This window comes from Aethalodelphis obliquidens, unplaced genomic scaffold (genome assembly GCF_003676395.1).
Source record: "Aethalodelphis obliquidens isolate GAN/ISIS:26980383/991018 unplaced genomic scaffold, ASM367639v1 scaffold12, whole genome shotgun sequence".
Taxonomy (NCBI): domain Eukaryota; kingdom Metazoa; phylum Chordata; class Mammalia; order Artiodactyla; family Delphinidae; genus Aethalodelphis; species Aethalodelphis obliquidens.
The window spans coordinates 23,264,405-23,283,720 of record NW_020837956.1 but is presented as its reverse complement, the minus strand read 5'-3'; the positions used below and the strand labels follow the sequence as shown (position 1 = coordinate 23,283,720).

Genomic DNA, 19,316 nt, shown 5'->3' with positions numbered 1-19,316 from the left:
ACATTTATCTCTGAATCATGTGTATTTTTATCTGTAACATTACCATTGCCAGTGCTGATGGGGTCCATGTCCTAGTCCCTGTGGGATCGGCCTTCTGCAGAAAAACACAGCTTCTGGTACAACCCAAGGTTAATTTTTGGTTTGAAAGGCCCATTCCCGTTGTCTGATTCTGAAGTGCTCCGTCTTACTGGCGCCCGGTTTGGTGTTCTGTGCCTCCTCACCAAAAGTAGTGACAGGCAGCAGTCTCCCCACCTTTAGAGGTACTCCCCAGTCTCTTTATACTTAATGGTACTCTCCAGGGCAAACGACAAGTAGGGTCTTGTGCGCGGTTTCATCGTGGAGACCTGCATCTGAGGAAAAAGAGCCTTTTCTGCTTCATTTGTCACTGAGATGTTTGGGGATTTTGCTCCTATCCTCCAGCTCTTTTGCATTTTTGGCATATTTTATTTCTTGGTGGAATCCATATATTTAATTTTATTTTTTTAAGTTATTCTCAGTTAGCTCTCATGTTATAGCACAAAAGGCTTTTGTTTTTAGATACAGTGCTTGCCACGTGATAGTGTCTGCAAGCCTCATTGATAGACTTTCTAATAAGATTTTAGTTAGCTTTTTTAAAGCATTTTAATTTCCCAAGAAATTGAGTTCTTTTTTTCCATATGTCGGACAGTCCCATAATTAGCTGAAAGACAAGTGCCAAATATTTATTTTTAAAGACTGTCAAGCTTAAGATTTCCTCTCTTTGTCACAAACCAAGGTTTTATAGTATATTTAACCAATTCCATTGAGAATAGATTGCTCCAATTCCATCAAGAGTGATTTTAATATCAGAATTAGTGTTTTCTCTAGCTATTGTCCAGATCAGAATTACTGTAGTCCCTTCTCTCATCAATAATGTAATATATGAAGCAAATATGGATTGAAGGACATGCCTGGAAGGAATTACCAATTAGCTAAACCAACGACGTCATTTCACCATGACATTTGGTTTTAGGAATTCACCGATTCTATTTCACTTTCAGCTTCCTTCTAAGCGAAAATAAAAAAGCTTTCTCCCTGCCTAGAAACATCAGTAGCACCATGGGAAAAGTAGCAAATGATATTTCAGCCTCTTGGGTTATTCTGCCAGATATATTTAAAGTACTCATTTTTAATATCTTGACTAAACAGAATTAAGCCTTATTAAAAGTAACTGCTTCTTGTCGTTGGCATCTTTTCAGTATTTACAGGGACATGCCTTTCTTCAAGTATTTCCTAGTATCTATTGTGATCATTGAGAAGTTAATTATTTGTGTTATAAATTGGTATAAAGGAAAAAGCTTAGTGGTTTCTCTAGAGGATATTTGCTTTCTGGTACAAAATATCTTGTTCCAGAACTCTCATTCTAGGTCTGTCACTGGCATCAAAGGAACAAAATCACCTTGTGAACCACAGCTAAACTGGATATTTTCCCAATGATGTAAGAGTCTTGTGGCCTGAACCTCTGGAAATGAAGCTGTACTTTCCTGCCAGCTTGAGGGAGATGGGCCTCAGATTTCCCCAGCCATTGGGCTTACCATCTAGCTCTGAGATCTCCTCAGAGCATATACACTGAGTCACTGCTTCCTTCAGAAGAAGCAAGTTAAGAGAATGCCGAGAAGCAGTAAAAACACATGGGGAAAACATATACTCTGTATGTGCCTGTGCAAGCGTGCACATTTGCGGAGTAGTTTCTGGGTAAATGGTAGTATTGAGGACACAGGTTAATTTTGTTCCTCCCACTGTAAAGTGTGAAAATGTAATTAACACTATTGTATACAAGCTAAGATTGGATTCCATATGAATCAGGAAGTGTTCAAAAGATGTTTTAAAATCTTAAGTCCAAAACTCTAAAAATAGAGGGCCTCAGCTGGCTTTTATATTTTTAAAGAAGAGATTCTTAACCTCACACCTGTTTCAATGACTGCTGTTAATTATAGTTTTGTGTAACTGTTTCAATTGATGGATTCCAGTTTATCTTGGTGAATTTTTAGATCGAAGATTATATTTTTTAAAAATTGGGGCACAGATATTTCCTAAAGCGTATGAAAAAATATTCTTCGCCATTGGCTTAGTTGACCCAGTATCCTTGAGTGCCAAAGAAGTATGAATTCAGATATTGCCTGCATAGATCTAAATTTTCGTTTTGTGTGCCTGTGTACGTATACACATTTACTGTGGTTTACAATGTATACACAGAACGTTGTTTCTTTTCTTTAGTTCTCAACTGGCTCACACTTCTGTGTAGTGCTTTCCAGCACATAAGCTACTTATAAATCATTAAAATAGAGTAATGGCTGTGATAATAGTGTTTCTTGCCTTCTGCAAAATGATTTGATTAACCCAACATTTTCACAAGTTCCATCGTTAAAAACAGAATACCTCTAGTTGACATGATTTGAGAGTTTCAGGAGACAGGTTTACATTTTCTGAAACTGTACTTGGTGTGTGGCTCAACGAGGCATTTCAGTCTTATTAGTCACTTACATGACTGAAGTTTGCAAGGCTTCTATTGCCAAATAAATTTTGACCAGAGTACATTAAAAATAGCTAATATAAAAGGAAGTCTCTCAGAAAATCTTGTGTTGATTTAATTTAGAGTACACTGTTTGGATTTTTTTTTTTTCTGGCGGTGCCATGCGGAATCTTAGTTCCCCGACCAGGAATCACCATGTCCCCTCCGTTGGAATCGTGGAGACTGCCAGGGAAGTCCCTGTTTGGATCTTTTTAAACATATGGAAAAGTTGGTGAAGCTTCAAAAAGTCTCCAAGAGAGCATGAGAAAAATAGAGATGAGCAAATATAAATTTCTGGATGCAAAATTAATAGGGAATTAAAGGTTTTCTATCAACCTTTAATTTTTTTTTTTTTTTTTTTGGTCATAGTTAAGAGTTCAGAAAACAGTATATATTCAATTAAGGACTAAGTTCCCAAAGCTCCATATTGATGTTTCTGGTCATTTCCATCATTGTCCTTTTGAAATGCAAATTAGCTTTTTAACAAAAAGAAAAAAAAAAGAATGAAAGAAAAAGAGAAAAAAGAAAAGAAAGAGAACAAGCTCTTAAAAATATAGGACTGTGCCTCTATGTGAAGTGATTGGGATTTTGTTAAAACCATGTTTCTACTCTTGAACCCTGTAACCATTCCCCCTCCCATACCCCCAGCCCACACCTGGATAAAAATATCCCTGAGTATAAAGGGAATCTACAGAGTCTACTGAAGATGCAGTTTTGAACTAGCTAATTTTTGTCCTCATAATTTAGAATATTAAATAGCTAATATATTTAATACCTCTGATTGATGGTTCTGGGCTTTAACCACACTTTCAAACAGAACCCAAAGTAATCACAGTAAAGTAAGCAAATTTATTCAAAGTAAACTTTGTTTCAGGAGCGCCCCCACCCCAAATAGATTTTAGGACAGAAATGGGAAAGGTTTTTGAGTTATTTCATGCAGAATTATTATCTGTGGAAAAGCCGCACTGGAGTGGATGAATTCTTCTTCAGTGTGTATTTTCAATGAAGCGGAGGAATTAGATTTAATTTTAGTTTTAAATATTCGGGGGAAAAGGGAGCTGACAGTTCTACAGTTTTTGACATACAAGTTGTCCTTGAAATTGTTTTCATTATCAAGTATAAAGATTCACATCAGAATGGCCAACTTCACATGGGTTTCTGGATTCCCTGGTGCTGCTCCTAACCTGGACTCATAATCAGTTGCCATATTGAGGCAAGAGCACTCAGGGTGAAGGTAGTCACATAACTTTAAAAGCGTTCCCCGATGCAGGGGACACGGGTTCGTGCCCTGGTCCGGGAAGATCCCACATGCCGCGGAGCGGATGGGCCCGTGAGCCATGGCCGCTGAGCCTGTGCGTCCGGAGCCTGTGCTCTGCAACGCGAGAGGCCACAACAGTGAGAGGCCCGTGTACCGCAAAAAGTGATCAGTGTTTTCCGTGGTGAGGCCTTCAGTATTTGAGTGAATGCAGAGTATGTTGAAGTGGCAAGTCGGTGATAAGTTTTTCATCACTAACCTTGTTTACACTTTTGTACACCACTGCTTGCACTAGTATCTTAGTGTGAATTTTAAACATTGTTTTACAGTGTATACAGATTGTTAAGCATTAATTTATATAAAGATGTTTCTGTTTACTTTTATGTATTTTACAAAGAACAGCTATAATAGTTGGTTAAATGTTCTTGAATTGTGTTTGTGTGTTATTTTGATTATGTTCTATTGTCTTTTCACCCCCTATGAATTTGAGTGTCAGGAATAGAAAAATAAAATGATTACCTGGTCTTTGCAAAAAAAAACTTTTAAACATATGAAAATATAATCAGGCTTTGTTGTATTAAGAGAAATACAAATTAAAAGTGCTCAAATTCCATTTTCATCTGTCAGGTTGGCAAAAATCTGCAAGTTTGATAACACATAGTGATGGCTGAGATTTGGGAAACAGTCATGCTCATAATTTGCTGGTGTGGGTGTAAATTGTTGCAGCCTCTGTGGAGGACAGCTTGGCAGGATCGATTACAAAACCGTATGGTACACTTCACCCTGTGATTCCTCTTCTAGGATTTTAGTCTATTGATATACTCAATACAGTTGAAACGATGTGTTTATCATAGCTTATTCATCGCAGCACTGTTTGAAATGACAAAAGATTGGAAATGACCTAAATTTTCGTCATTAAGGAATTGATTAATATATGGTGCACCTACACAATGGAATACTATGCAGCTGTAAAAAAAAGAACAAGAAAGTTCTTTATGTATTTATGTGAAAAGCTCTCTAAGGTTTATTGTGAAACTCTACTATGTAAGTCGTAGAGTATCATTCATGTAAAAATGGAAGAAAAAGTGTGTGTGTGCTTATATGTATATATATTTCTTTGGGAGGATACATAAGAAACTGATAACATTGGTTTGCCCATGGGAAGTAAAATGAATGAACTGCAAGGCAGGAGTAGGAGGACTTTTTAAAATTAAAAAGTTAAAATTTAATTTGTATTATGAGTCAAGAGGATATTTATATCATATAAGCTTTATGAATATCAATAAAATGAACACCTGTGAACTGTTTAGAAATAGAACATTATCACTCTTGTGGGTTTTTTTTTTTTTTAATTCGGCTGCACTGCATTTTTTTTTTTTTTTTTTTTTAATTCTGCTGCACCACATGGCATGCGGGACGTTAGTTCCTGACCAGGGATCGAACCAGGGCCCCCGCAGTGAAAGCACTGAGTCCTAACCACTGGACCGCCAGGGAATTCTCACATTATCACTGTTTTGAAGCTCCTTAACTTCTGTAACTTTCTGTAAACTTTTCTCCATTTTTCCTCTTTCTGTCCTCATACACTCATGCTTGCGTACCTCCAGGCATGGTTACCCTTGCACCTTTGTCCAGATCAACCCCTGGCATCTGTGTCTCCCCTACAGGAGCGAACAAGCCTTGTATCACCATTGGAGAAGCTGGACCCCCAGGGAGAGAAGGAGGGAAGCCTTGTGGACCGGGAGCCACAGGAGAAGCAGCCCCCGCCTTCTCCCAGGCTCATCCACCCCAACGATGTTCTCAAGATTCTGGAGGCCTTTGTCACGGGTCTGAGGAAACCCAGGTGGGCTGTGTTGCTGGAGGGCTTGCCTGAGAACTGGGGAAGCTGGATGGGATGGGGGCCCAACAGATGCCAGGGATGGGAGAAGAGGCTGCTGAGCCAGAACTTGGGGGGAGTGAGTAGAAGGATGTCTGGAAGGAGGATGAGAGGAATCCACGGACATTACAATGAAAGAAATGGGTGTAGAAGCGATTTGCATGTTTTCATTCATCATTCATTCATTCAACGAACATCTGTTGGGATCTGCTGTGTGTGAAGGCCCCGTGGGGAGAACACTTTGTGATCAGAACAATGGTCAAAGCATATGGAGGTGTCATGTTGCTCAGGGGAAGTGGTCACCTCCATCTGGCATATCAGAGAGGGCTTTAGGAGGAAATGGCACCAGAACTGGGTTTTCCTCGGTGGACAAAGTGGGGGGCGAAGGGCATTTTAGGATGTCACAGCACAGGGAAAGGCCTGGTTCAAGAATCACGACAAAGAGGTATGGCTGGAGTGTCAAGGATCTGAGGAGTGGGACCGGCTTGGGTAGAGGAGCCAGGCCAGATCTTGAGAGCCTTACCCAAATTGCCCAAGGTCTTGGTCTTTACCCTGTAGTGGACTGGAGCCAGAAAAGGATCTTAAGCCATGGTGGAGCCCTGAGGGGACTTGCATTTGAGAAAGATCACGTTGGCGGCAGGGAGGGGGCTGCTGCTGGATGCAAGGACAGTGGTAGGAAGGTTTGTCCAGGTGGGAGGGAACAGCCTGGATGAAGCCTATCCTAGAGGGGATGGAGAGGAGATAAATTTTGAGAGCTGCTTTGCTACATTTGTGGAAGAAATAGGCAGAGTAATACACTATGAAGCCAGTGAAGTAAACTGATTGAGAGGAAGCTGGTGGATGAAACTCCAGTGATGCTTTCACAAAGGTGACAATGGCACCAGGAATCAGGAAAGTTGATGACAAGCAGGTGTTCTTTCTGAGAATCTTCCACGATCTGATGAATTTGTATAGCTGGGTGGGAAGGTGACAGGTGGAAAGGCAGTAAGTCTGTGAGGTGCAGGCACTGTGATGGGCCCTGCTCGGGGGCCTGGATGACACCAGGTGGAGAGGATGGTACCAGTGCTCTCAACCTTCAGGGACTTTCGGGCACCAGTGAAGCTGCTGAAGGTTGTGCGAGACGACTCAAAGGACTCCGAGTACTGGAAGGCCCTGACCACGGTTATCCCTGCCACCACCCTGAACCTCTGGGACGCTCTCTACACAGCCATGGAGAAATACCAGTACGTGTGTCTGTTATGGCCCAGGGGGAGGAGGGAGCCGGGCAGACAGGTAGGAGAAGGATGCTGCTTGGAACGGCCACATTCGGCGCCTCCCTGTCCCGTGAACCCTTGGAGAGAAAAGCAGCCAAAGGGCAACCCTGTTGGGGGGCTGTAGTGTTGGGGAGGCCCCTCTGGCCCCGCCCTCCCTGTTCTGTTCCCGCTGGCCTGGCTCGTTCAGGGCGGGAGGGCTGCTCTGGTGGGCAAGCCTTCTGGGGTCCTCTTCCACCTCCAACCAGATAGAAATACAGAGCCCCTGGCCCTTACTTGATAGAGGATGGAGGATTCAATGGGCCTCTAACCGAGTTTTCTGCCCAAAGCCTCGTCCTGACCGAGAGGGCCAAGCTGCTGATAGAAAACCGTTCTCTGGAGCGGCAGAACACAGAGCTCCAGCAGCTGCTGCAGCAGTATCTAGACTCCAAGGTGGGTGACGAGACCCTCCAGGGAGGGGAGGCGGGATGCTGGGAGAGGCCGTGGGACAGGAGGAGATACTAGGAAGTGAGGTGTCATCCCTGCCCCCGCCCTGCCGCGAGGCGTGGGAGCTTTGAGATGCAGGCTGTGATAGTGTCCCTTTGATGCCCATCGTTTTCAGCACCGGCTGCTTGTTGGAGGGCTCTCAGAGGCAGTGACGAAGCCAGTGCTGGCCTCCCAGCTTACAGAGCCTTCCACATGAACTTCCTTCTTTGGTCCCTAACAACCAGTCTGTGAGGCAGATAGGGCGGAAGTGATTCTCCCTCTTTCACAAAAAGGAGAATCGAAACTCAGCACCTCTGTAACTTGCCCAGAGGGCAGACTCTTCCCTCTCTGCCAGCCCTGGGTGTCTGGCCTAGGATGTGACATGGGGAGGGAGGGGAGATATTCCCTGGCCCCCACTCGTGCCTGCTCCAGTGACAGTTGGGGCAACTTCCCCATGGCTTGGCAGGAGGAAGGATCTCCCCGTCCGCTCCACAGGGAAGAGTCCACCTGCAACACAGTTGCTGGCTCTGCTCTGCTCCTGTGGGATCCTCCACGTGGTGCTTAAGGTCATAACACGGGGCTGAGCGTAGGTCCTCCATCATCAGCTGAGGCCAGTCACACGCCCATGCACTGGGGATGTGTGGCCCGTGAGGTCTCAGGCCCCCTGCTACACCTGAGCGGGGGGATGTGGTGAGCCGGGCGGTCACGCTGGCCTCTTGGCCCGAGACAGGACTCAGACGTTTGGGAACCGTATGGCCCATACTTCCTTCGAGGCCACTGTGAACAGGAGGCTGGGGGCAGGGGGGAAGCACAGGGCCACACTGGGGCTATAGGGTGGGCAGGTCAAGAGCGGAGGGGAGGGCTCAAGAGAATGGATCAGAGGAGAAGGTTAAGAACGTGACCAGAGCCTGACGAGCTGGAGCAGAAGCCAGACGAGGAGCCCAGGTCTTGGCCTCAGAGGAAGGCAGGCTGCGGGCTTTCCCAGGCAGCCGGAAGTGTTTGGGGGAGGAAGTGCTCCCAGGGATTTGGAGGCCTGTGGCAGGGGGACCCTGGGGGAAGTGTCATGACCTTTACTCTTTTCCAGATAAACTCTGAACTGCAAGTTCCTCCGACTCAGGTGTTCCGGGTCCCCACAAAATAGAGCCAGACCTCGAAAGGGCCGACACTGTCATCAGCGCTGGTGCCACGGGTGGCATCTCCTGGGGAGCTGCCTGGGCCCACTCCCTGGGTTTTCCAGAGCTGCTGTTGTCGGGCCTGTCAAGATAGGTGACAAGAGGAGTTACTTGTATCCTGCAGGCATGATTAAAGTCTTCAAAGAGTTGTGTCTGAATCTCTTTAAAGAGGTCAGGTGAGACACCCACCTCTGTGTCACGAGGGGACTTTGTCCCCAGCCTCGGGCTGTGGTTTGACAACAGGCTTGTAGCTGTGGGACAGGGCCTGTGGCACGGGGCTCCCTTCTTGCTTTTGGGAGAAGCTGGTGTCTGCAGGTGGCGGCGGGAGCTTTGGGCCATTTCAGGGTCTGTGCCTGCAGACTGTCCTTGGGCCTGCAGGACCCTGTAGTGAGCTTCTGGGGCCCCTGGGTCCAGCCTGCGGTGCCCCCTGGGCTGTGCTGTGAGGCTCTTCCTGTGGGCAGCCTGAGCAGACAGTCCTGTACCTTAGGCCCACCTTGAACCCTGGGCCACAAGGCCCCCCAAAGGGTTAGGGGCCCATCCTGTACTGAGTTTGCCAGCCAACCCTGCCCCCTGCCCCCCATCAGTCCCCCCACTTGGACAACTGCAGACTTGTCAGCTCAGTGTTTGATTTCTTTTATTAAGAGAAAAATCACCACTCAAGAAAGGAAAAACAGCCAGGAGAAACCCAGCTCACACAGGCGGGGGGGTGGGCAGCACTTCAAGCAAACTCCAGGCAGCCCCTGGAGGGCCGGAAGGGTGAGCCCTGAAGGGGCCAGGCGGGTAGGGGGGCACGGGCGTCCAGGCGTGGACATCCAGGCTTGCGAGCGCTAGCCTGGGCTGAGGAAGCTCTGGAAAGCCGTCAGGACCCACAGGCTGGGCAGGACTGGGCTTGTGCACCCAGGGCTGTGGCTGCCGAGCCGGCCCGGGGAAGCAGTCACCCCGCAGGATTAGTGGGAAGGATCTGCACTTCTGCAGAGCCAAGACTGCTAGTGTCGGCTGCCCTTGCAAGATGATGTCTGGGGGAGGGGAGGGTGATACTTCTTGCTCATTAACTCTTTGGAAAGCCCTGGGCACTGGCCCATGACATGATTCTCGATTCTCAGTGAATTTCGTTAACGCTTTCGAGCTCTACGGGGAGGCCTGCGGAGGATGTGGGGTGGCTTCCTCTGGAGCACCCATCCCTTCCCACACTCCCCACCCTGCAGGCAGGGACCCGAGGGGAGGGACCGGGCCAGCAGCAGACTTGAGGTGGTGAGGACAGGCAGGGAGGGGGGTGTCACCAGCCCAGCCAGCAGGACGAAGGCCCCTGGGCCCTGAGGCCTCCATGCCGGAGGAGGGGCAAATGCCCAGGCCCAGGAGGGGAGCGCAGGGAGGCCCCGGGGCCTTCACGCCCCCAGGAGCTTCTTGACCATGTAGCCGGGGAGGCTGTAGAAGAAGAGGGCCAGCATGAGCAGCGCCAGCAGCGCCAGCACGATCTTGATGATGAGCCACTTGTACCGCGTGCAGATCAGGTACTTGATGGACTTGAGGGGGTTGAGGAACCAGACAAAGGCCGTGTCGGGCCGGCTGGGGGAGGGAGAGTCTTGGTCAGTTGGTGGCATGTCCAAGGCACCCCATCCCCTCAGCCCTACTAGACCCCAAGAAGACTGAGTCCCCAAAGTACTGAGTGCTGGAGGGAGGGTTTGAGCCCATCTCTAAGCACCAGGTGTGCTGCCTGCATTCCCTGTCCTCTTTGCAGGACCCTCTGGTGCCCCATCTCCTCCCGTGGCCTAAACGGCATTTCTGGCAGCTGGGCAGGCATCACACCTCCCGCACCCTTGCAGTGATGGCGGGTCAATGCTTGAAGGGGCAGCCTCAGCACTGCAGGCAGTTCCGATTATTAGGAAGCTCCCCTATTGAGTGGTTCCTTGTATATGGTCCGGTGCTGCCCCATGTTCTCGATGAGATCGGTGTTTCTCAACCTCTCCCCCTTTCTGCTTCTGTCCCCACCAGGTCCTGCCAGGGGTGAGGGGCCCCGGTGGGGCATACGCCACCCTCACCCCGACCTGCCCACCGTCAGGGCTGGGTCGCTATTCTATCTTCTGCAGGGCCGCCTAGCCCAGAAGGGCTTGTTGAGCTTACATTCTGTTGACTGTGTTACAAAAACAACAGGTTCTATGAAATGTCAAGATGGAAAATCAAAGTATTGAATATGCTTCTTCAAATTCCTCCAGCTCCTGGAGGACGTGGACCACACCCTCCAGAGCCTTTCAGCGCAGATGGGGCTGCAGAACAGGGCCGTGGGCGCAGGGCACCTGGTCTCTAGTCCCAGCGGTGACAGGCAAGTTAGGCACCTCTTCGAGCCTCAGATTCCTCACTTGTACCACGGGGTTAATAGTAGATCCCCACCTCCGGGGTTGGTAAAAGGGTGACATGAGGAAGTGCATGGGAAGCTCCCAGCCCCGCGCCTGGCACCGAGCTGTGCTCCTCACATGCTTGTTACTAAGATGTTTGAATGGGATGGGGATACTCACTGTCCTGCAGGGCAGGAAAGCGCTTGGGGTTGGGAGGAGGATACTGGTAGAAACTATTCAGGACTTGGAGGCTAATCCCAGCCAAAGCCTTTCCCCTTTCCCGTCCATCGCTCAACTCCTTTCTGCCAGTGGAACTGGGTTAGAGTCTGTCCGGATTGTTGCTGGGACAGGGAGTGGTGTAGTGCGAAGGACACTGGATTGGCAGTTTGAAAACTGAGGCTGAATCCTAGCTCTACCCTGATGGCTAGGTGACCTTGGGCAATTTACTCTTCCTCTCTGGCCTGATACGTGAACATGCAAGACAGTTATTTGCAGTTCTGAGTCTATGATACTGTTCGAAAGCTTAACAGTTGCTGTCTGTATCCTTTTGTGTGCACTTGGGGGCATACTTTTGTGTGCACTTGCGTGTGTGTGTGTGTGTGTGTTCCACATGCTGCCCAGCTCATAAGCCCTCGGTCCAGGAGGGAGGGAGGAGTACCAGACCCAGGAGGGTGCTGGGCTCAGACCCCAAGGATCTTCTTGACCGGGTAGCCAGGCACAGGGCAGCGGAGAAGGGCGGGAGGGGCACCAGTGCAGAAGCAGCAGCAGCTGGAGGGGCAGCCGGCGATACGTGCGCCACAGCAAGTAGTGGGCAGACTCGAGAGGGTTCAAGAACCAGATGAAGCTTGTGTCGGGCCAGCTGGAGCCGCAGGAGGAGCAGAGGGAGCACGGAGAAAGGCCACAGAAGCTGAGGGTTGGGGCGTGGGGAGGGCCCCGGCCAAGGTGGGGGCCAGGACGGGGGCCGACCCTGGGCTGAGTTCATAGTCCCAGGCACCCCCCAGCCATGAAGGCTGCCTGGGGCCTCAGAGTCCAGCACTGCAGCTGTTTGTCTTTGGCAAACACCAGGAAGAGCATTTGACTCAGCTAGGTGGGGCCTTCCCCGGGAGAGGTGCAGCTCTCCTGTACCGGGGGCCCGCGCTCTGCCTCAGAGGGAGGTGTGGATTTTGGGAAGAAGGGGAGGAGGGAGGAGGCTCCCCTGCAATGAGGCTGTGGCCTAGGAAGGGACAGAGAAGGCAGAGGTGCCTACAGAGTGGAGGGCAAGGAGACCAGAAGTTTCTGGCCCCTCATTCCCGTTCCAGTGCCCCCAGGGACTAGCATGGCAGGGGCCTGACCAGCAGAGCACTCACTTGGGTTTCTCCAGGGGGTCAGGTTCATTGCGGGCCAGGCCCACTGGATTCTTCTCCGCCTCCTCGGCAGTGAGTAGATGCAACTCTGCCTCCACCTTGCCCTGCAGAGAGGAACAGAATGGTCCCCGTGCCCGGGTTAGGTGCCAGGCCCTCAGCGCCCTGGCCTGGCCCAGCCCTGCCCCCTGCCCAGCAGTAGTGGTACCCACCGTGAGCTCAAACTCATCATTCTCATTGCGGGCCAGGAGGGGCCACCAGCCTTTGATGCGCTTCTGCTTGAAGATGGAAGCCAGGGGCACGTCCACCTCCCCCGTGGCCATCTCCATGCTGCACTGCTTGGCCGTCTTTGCGCCCCGTGGGAACCGGTTCAGGTCCAGCTCGATGGCCCCTGTGGCAACCTCAGAGTCAGTTCTGACATCTGGTACTATTGACCGCACCCCCAAACCTGGGCTGGGCTCCCCCTGCCCCTGCCTCCCCCTCCCCTGCCCGCTCTGCTCCGGTCCCAGCCTTGCACCCAGGAAGTCGTCGGCGGAGAAGTGGTCGGCGTCCCAGATCTGCAGGGTGAGCCGCGCGGGGATTTTGTATTCAGTCTCGTCCCAGGAGAACATGGACTCCTTCTTGGAGATGACAATCTTTTCCTCGGCAGCCAGGTAGTCGAAGGGGAACAGGTAGCGCCAGTTGAAGTTGCCCTCGCCCGTGAGGGAGTGGTAGTGGACGTCCGTGTCCTGCTTGTCCTCCTGCTGGCCCTTCAGCCACCTGTGGAGCATTGTCGCCTGCTCCAGACTTGCGGCCACACCTGTGGGGGCTCTCTCCACCCACAGCCCCCCTGTCCTCTCCCTCCTCTCCTGCCTCGCAGGGAGATGGGCCCACCCAGCTCAGCCCCCTCCCGGCCAGGGAAACTCTCACCCACCCCCTCACGAAAATGTCACTGGACTTCTCCCCGGTGAAAAAGTCATCATCCTCCAGGACCACCTCATCTGTGTTCCATACGATGACCCGCAGCTCGTACCTGGGCGGGGGGAGGGGCTGATTAGCCGCCTACGGGGGGGTTCTCCAGGGTCTTGGGGCTAGGATGGGGCTGGAGATGAGACAACCGGGTCACGTCCTGGGGACTTGGGGGTGGGCGTGGGGCCTGGGTCAGGCTGGGGCTGAGGGAGCAGATGTGGGGAGAAGCTGAGGGGATGGGGAGACATGGGGGTACCCGGCTGAGAGAAGAGGGTCCCCCAGCCAGCATGGCTCTTATGAGGAGAGCCGGGTTGGGGGAGAGCCAGTTGGGCTGGAATGCCAGGACCCAGAGCACACTCTGGACAGGGAGGCTGACTCAGGCCTCGGAGAGGCTGCCCAGGCTGCAGGGGAGGGCGTGAGGGGTGCAGGGGGGTGCGGGCGTGGCTGAAGCGAGGCTTGGAGAGTCGGCAGCAAGATTCCCCCGTCTCCAGAGGCCGGAAGCTCCACTCCAGCTCTAATAAAAGTTCACACTGAAGCCCAGCAGCTGGCTGTGGACCACCATGGAATCTGATTTCCTTTACATCCTTGTCCCCAAAGGGGATTTTCCCCTTGAAGTGTAATCGTCATGATAAATGAGGTAGTTACGTCTCAACCTTTAGGAGGGAGGTTGAGTCAGCTGCTAAAAATTCCCTGGATTGCGGCTCTTGGAGTTCTGTCCTGGACTGCAAGTCCCGGAGACATAACGGGTTGGGGTGTCCCCTGGTGGCGGGCCCTGGAACAGCAGACTCAGGGTCCCACCTGGAGACTATGCCAGGTAGAACGGGCTGTATAATTTGCGGGGTCCAGTGCAAAATGGAAACGCGGGCCCCTTTGTTAAAAATCATTAAGAATTTTAAGGCTGCCATCTTGAAATAAGCGTGCGGCCCCGCGCAACCTCACAGGCCTACGCACTTGGCCCTGATCGCAGGCGCTGAGGCCAGTGCTGGCAGCGACTTGATCCTGCCACTTTACAGATGGGAAAACTGAGGCCCAGGCAGGCAAAGTGACCTGGCCAGTGTCAACTAGGAGAGGCAGATGGCGTAGCTCCTGGCCCAGTACGCCCCACTCTCCCAGCCTCCCGCCTCTTCTGGGCACTCGCCCTGTGCATCTCATCAGCAGATGCCTTAAATAAAACTTGGTAGAGCTGAATGACGGCCTGGAGTGGGGACTGTCAGGGAGCAGAGCAGGCTCTCAGGGCTTCTGTGTCTCGTGGGTGTGTGTGTGGGAACCCACGGGGATGCTGTGTGTGTGCATGCACGTGGAGGAGTGGGTCTGTGATGACAAAGGCTGCTGGAGTGTGCCGGTGTGAACTCACAGCCCTCGCTGACCTCGCCACGGAGGTGTGGCCCCTGCTGCAGCAAAGGGGACCCGCCCAGGGCAGGCCCCACAGCCCTCCTGATGGGTTGCTCTGTTCCCCCAACGAGGCCACAGGGGACTGACTAGGGAGACCTGGGCCTGGAGCCTCCTACAGGAAGGACGCCTTTGGGGAGCATGGAGGGAGGGGTGCTGGGCCCGAGCAGCTCACTTTTTGGGCTTCCGGGGGGAGATGTCCAGAGGCGTTCCAGGGGCTGGCATGTTCATGGGAAACATGTCCACCCACAGCTCCAGGCGGCCCTGAGGAAGGAGGTGTGGCAGGTCTCACGGACTCCTCCCTCTGCCCAGCAAGGCCAGCTCTCCTCTCCCTCCCAACCTTTGTCCTGTCAGGACCCATTTCATCAGTTTTCATCCTTGGATGCCAGCAGTTCCTATGACGTCACCAATAGCCAGTGGCAGCTTCTGAGGGAGATACCCTAGGTCTCCATCTGAGCTGATGTAATTCTCACACAAAGTTAAGACTCAAACCCTGAAGTTACGGTGAAGGGCCATGGTGCGTGCGTATGAAGGGAACGCAGTGAATAGCAGGAGGATCTGTTTTTACGGACCCAGGTTGGGACCCCCTGATCCCAAATACCAAGGAACCTCAGATCCCGGCCAGGCCAGTCACCTGCTCTATGCCCGGCTTGTCAGGGTTGAGCAGCGGCCGCGTCTCCACGTGTTCCGGCACCAGGCGGCAGCCCACGCGGGGGATGTCCTCCCAGTACCTCAGGGCCAACAGTGCCACGTGCTCTTCCGTGGGCTTCCTCTGCCCTGTGGGTGCTAGTGGTGAGCTCACACACGGGCTCAGCAAAACAAGAGACCTGTGCTGGGCCAGCGACTCAGGGGCACAAAGAAGCCCCATCTCCAGTTTACTGCTGGGAAACTGAGGCACAGAGGGAGCTGTGGATTGCCCAAGCTCTCAGCTGCCTCATGGGCCCAGAAAAGTCTGTCTCCTTGGGTTTCCTCTGCTTGGGAGAACCTGACCAGAGAATTCTGGGCTATGAGGTCAGGGAAGAGAAAAACCCACATCCTGTCCCAGCACCCTGAAGATGGCTGGCACTGGTTTCCTGGCAGAGATACCTGCTGATTCTCTGGGAGGTGCCAGGGGGGCAAAAGTGTGGGGACAGCCAGACTGACCTGGGTCTATGCCCTCACTCTGCCTTGTAAGAACTGAGTGGCCTTGGGCAAGTCACTGAAACCCTTTGGGTCTTGGTTTTCTCATCTGCAGAATGGGGAGAACCACCCTACCCTACAGGGATGCCGGGAGAGAGAGTGAAGGGGACAAGTGAGCAAGCGCTGTGTGGGATGGGGAGAAAGGGTGGAGGCTGGGCGGACAGGAGGGGGACACTGGGGTGATGAGCGGATGGGTGGTCCCACCACAGGGAAGTGTGGGTCCTTCCTTGGCCTCTGACACCCCCGTAGCTTTGTCCAGCATCCTGTTACCGTTCTCGTCCTCGATCTCGGAGGGCCCTGTGAAGACGCGGTTGGACACCTTCACTCTCCCAGGGGGCCCGAAGTGGGGGCCGTCCACTTTGCCCTCCTTGCAGAGGCGGGTCAGGATCTGGCTGGGCTTCATGGGGTCCCGCCAGATATTGTAGCCGTGTCTGTCGGAGGAGACACATGGGCTGGGTGGGGCTCAGGGTGCGGCTGGGCCATCCCCAGGTGGTAGATGGTCCTGGCCCGTTTCCTTAGGTTGGCCGTTGCTCCGTGTCAGCAAGTGAGCCCTGCCCTGCGTTCCAGGATCAGCTGACACACCAGGGCTGCTGCAGGCTGATCCCTCCTGCCCTGGGCTCCGGTCCACATGCTCAGTGTCCCAAGGATGAGTATCCAGTCTCCCCCAGGGCAGCCCGCACCATCCCCCCACCGTGTCCCCTCTAACGGAACTTCAAAAACTCCCTGAGGAAACTGATAACACAAGAGGTTAAGGGCCTTGCCCAGGGTCACGCAGCCTGGCAGTGGCATAGGGCGGCCAGATCCTCAGCGCACTCTTCCTAGCGCGCTTCTGCCTCTCCTCCCAGCCCGTTTTTCTCTCATCTTGTTTCCTCTGTCCTGGAATCCCCTGTCTCTCTCCTTGTCTTGGAATCTGCAGTCCTGGCCCCTGAAGGCTGAGCCCAGAACCTGGCGGGGTGGAGGCCTGGCTGGGACAGAAACCATAATATGTCCACCTTCCCAAATCCCACGGTCTGCATCTTGGTTTTGGAGTCAAGGTGTAGTAGGTGCGCCCTGCCCCGCCCTGCCCCACGCACGTGGAGTAGGTCTGGGCGATGCCACAGGTGGCGCGGTGCTTGCTGTAGAAGCGGTTCTCCAGGTCGATCTTGGTTTCCCCAATGAGGTCATCGGTGCCTACCAGATCCCAGTCGTATACGGCTACCGTCAGCAAGGATTCCATGGGGAAGGAGGCCTCGATGTCAAAGGACCTTGTGGGACAGGGTTGGGAGAAGGGTTGAGGGTTGGGCTGGGGTAGGGTGGAGTAGGAGGTGGTCTGCTCTGGGGAAGTTGGGGCAGGTGGAGTGGGACACCAGGAGGCCTTACTTCCCAAAGATGGGGTTGAGCTGCTTGGAGATGTAGTTCTCCTTGTCACGGATGTCAGTCTTGCCTAGCCGGATGGCGATGTAGGGGTCGGCTTTGCCATTGATGTCTGCGGGGTGCAGGTCCGTGGCCTGGGATGGGAGGGGTGCTCCTGAGCAGGGCCCGGGCACCTTCATCTTCCAGTATCCCTGCCCCTCTCCCTGATGGTCCCATGACAGTGAGGGGCAGAATCACGGACCAGGGACTTGCTGTGTGACCCTGGGCAAGTCCCTGACCCTCTCTGGGCCTTGGCTTCCTCCTCTATAAAGGATGGTACTAGACCAGCTGACCTCCCTGGTGTCTTCCAGTTGGGGGCTGTCAGTCTGTAGCTGCTTCAGCCCTTCCTGGGCGGGAGGACCGGGAGCCTGGGGAAAGGATGTGAGGGGCCTCTCACCCGGACCACGTAGACCCGGACCAGCACGTTGATGGGGTCGTTGCTGGGGATGCCCTGGAACATGCCATAGGTGGGGTCATAGCCGGCTTCCCGGGACACGTCCTCTGGGAGTGGCACTTTGTATACGCAGAGGGAGCCCTGGGGTGAGGCAAGAGTGGGTCAGGGTGCAGCTTCCCGTGGCACAGGCAGGGGTGGCATGCAAGATAGCCAAGAGCACTGAGGGTCTGCGCCCTGCTGCGGTGGGGCCATAACCCTTTAGTTGCGGTGGGGCTGTAACCCTTTATCTGAGGTGGGGCTGTAACCCTTTAGCTGCGGTGGGGCCGTAACCCTTTAGCTGCGGTGGGGCCGTAACCCTTTAGCTGCGGTGGGGCCGTAACCCTTTAGTTGCGGTGGGGCCGTAACCCTTTAGTTGCGGTGGGGCTGTAACCCTTTAGCTGCGGTGGGGCCTTAACCCTTTAGTTGCTGGGGTACGGAGAGTCAGGGGTTCTGGAAGGAGTGGCTGGAGTGGGGGGGGCAACTCTGAGGGGGGTGGAGTGGGGAGGTGGGTTTAGGGCAGATGATCTTTATCAATCAGCGTGGAAGTATTTTTATACTTTACCAACCGGGTTGGCTGACAGTTCCACCTGGCTGTCAGCCCCAGGCTTGGGCTGGGGAGAAGAGCTGGTGGGGGGCTCAGGACTTAGGGCCCACTTGTGCTCCCTGCCTGACCTTGAAGCGCCCCACGATGCGCTCCTCCTCAGTTGCGCCGTCCTCGTTGTCCCCCGTCTTGCCCCGAAGCAGGTTGAACGTGTGCAGCCAGTCCTCGAAGCTGTCGAACTCTGACTCCAGCTCCTTGGGGTACACCTGAGCCAGGCCGGGCTGTCAGGGAGTGAGGCCGGTCCACTGGCCTCTGTCTTGCCCCCGGTGTGACCCTACTTTCTGGCTAGGTCTGCTCCCAGACCCTCACCTTGAGTTCATCAATCTTGGGTTTCTTCTTCTCAGGGGCCTCCGACCCTTGGCCCGGGCCTGGGCTCTGGGTTCTCTTCTTCTTCTCCTCCTTTGCAGCCCTTGACTTCTCCTTGCCCTTCATCAGCCCCTTCAGGCCTGGCCAGAAACAGACAAGGGGGCAGAAATGATGTGGCAGGAAGGCCTGGGTTGGAGACCCAGCTCTGTCGCTTTGCTAATTCAACTTGCAGGTCTCTGTGTGCTCATCTGTAGAAAATGCAGACAATGCTGCCTGGCATGCCCGCCTCACATGGGAGCAGGGCACCAGTATGCCAGAAATGTGCAGAGCCTGTTGTGTGCCCTTTGACAGAGCGGGGCATGGAAGGAGCTTGGGTCTGGTGCCAGCTCACTGTGCTCTCTGGCCTCAGTCTCCTTGTCTTTAACATTAAGAGGATTGTTCTGTATCAGCATTTCCCAAACAGCATTCAGTGGAACACTAGGTGTAGGCGTTCTTGGAATGCTTTAAAAGAAAAGATATATATGTGTGTGTGTGTGTGTGTGTGTGTGTGTAAAATAAGCTGGGGAAATATTTTATTATGTCTTCCTTTTAGAGATTTATAATAGCATTTGTATATTAAAGGCACTGAGAAGTCCCACACCAAGGGACCTGTTTAACCCATTTGACCCCAGAACCCTCTTTTCCCTTCAGAAGACCCATTAATAGTGTTCCATGGAAAAGGTCTGGAAAATACTGAATGGGGTGAGCTCTGAGATCCCTTCCAGCTCTGATGTTCTGTGACTCTAAATGTCTGTCCCTCACTGTGGCTGCTGAACTGGTCAGAGTAAAAGCCACTCTAGATAAGGGCCTC

General features: G+C 52.7%; 2 protein-coding genes across 3 annotated transcripts in view; one reads left to right on the top strand and one right to left on the bottom strand.

Moving 5' to 3' along the window:
- Positions 1–8,672, top strand: part of DRC1 (dynein regulatory complex subunit 1) — a 45,880-nt gene extending 37,208 nt beyond the window's left edge. The window contains exons 14-17 of the mRNA XM_027113633.1: positions 5,450–5,625; positions 6,738–6,881; positions 7,238–7,340; positions 8,458–8,672. Coding sequence (XP_026969434.1) covers positions 5,450–5,625; positions 6,738–6,881; positions 7,238–7,340; positions 8,458–8,514 — 480 coding nt within the window. The 3' untranslated portion in view covers positions 8,515–8,672. The remainder of the gene's footprint in view (positions 1–5,449; positions 5,626–6,737; positions 6,882–7,237; positions 7,341–8,457) is intronic.
- Positions 8,673–9,863: 1,191 nt separating this feature from the next.
- The window catches only part of OTOF (otoferlin), a 91,007-nt gene continuing 81,554 nt past the window's right edge, over positions 9,864–19,316 (bottom strand). For both annotated transcript variants that reach the window (XM_027113631.1, XM_027113632.1), the window contains exons 34-46: positions 18,470–18,606; positions 18,232–18,366; positions 17,524–17,661; positions 17,094–17,221; positions 16,808–16,978; positions 16,005–16,165; positions 15,190–15,332; positions 14,731–14,819; positions 13,132–13,230; positions 12,736–12,977; positions 12,431–12,609; positions 12,225–12,325; positions 9,864–10,111 (exon numbers count right to left, since the gene is read on the bottom strand). In XM_027113631.1, coding sequence (XP_026969432.1) covers positions 9,931–10,111; positions 12,225–12,325; positions 12,431–12,609; positions 12,736–12,977; positions 13,132–13,230; positions 14,731–14,819; positions 15,190–15,332; positions 16,005–16,165; positions 16,808–16,978; positions 17,094–17,221; positions 17,524–17,661; positions 18,232–18,366; positions 18,470–18,606 — 1,904 coding nt within the window. In that variant the 3' untranslated portion in view covers positions 9,864–9,930. The remainder of the gene's footprint in view (positions 10,112–12,224; positions 12,326–12,430; positions 12,610–12,735; positions 12,978–13,131; positions 13,231–14,730; positions 14,820–15,189; positions 15,333–16,004; positions 16,166–16,807; positions 16,979–17,093; positions 17,222–17,523; positions 17,662–18,231; positions 18,367–18,469; positions 18,607–19,316) is intronic.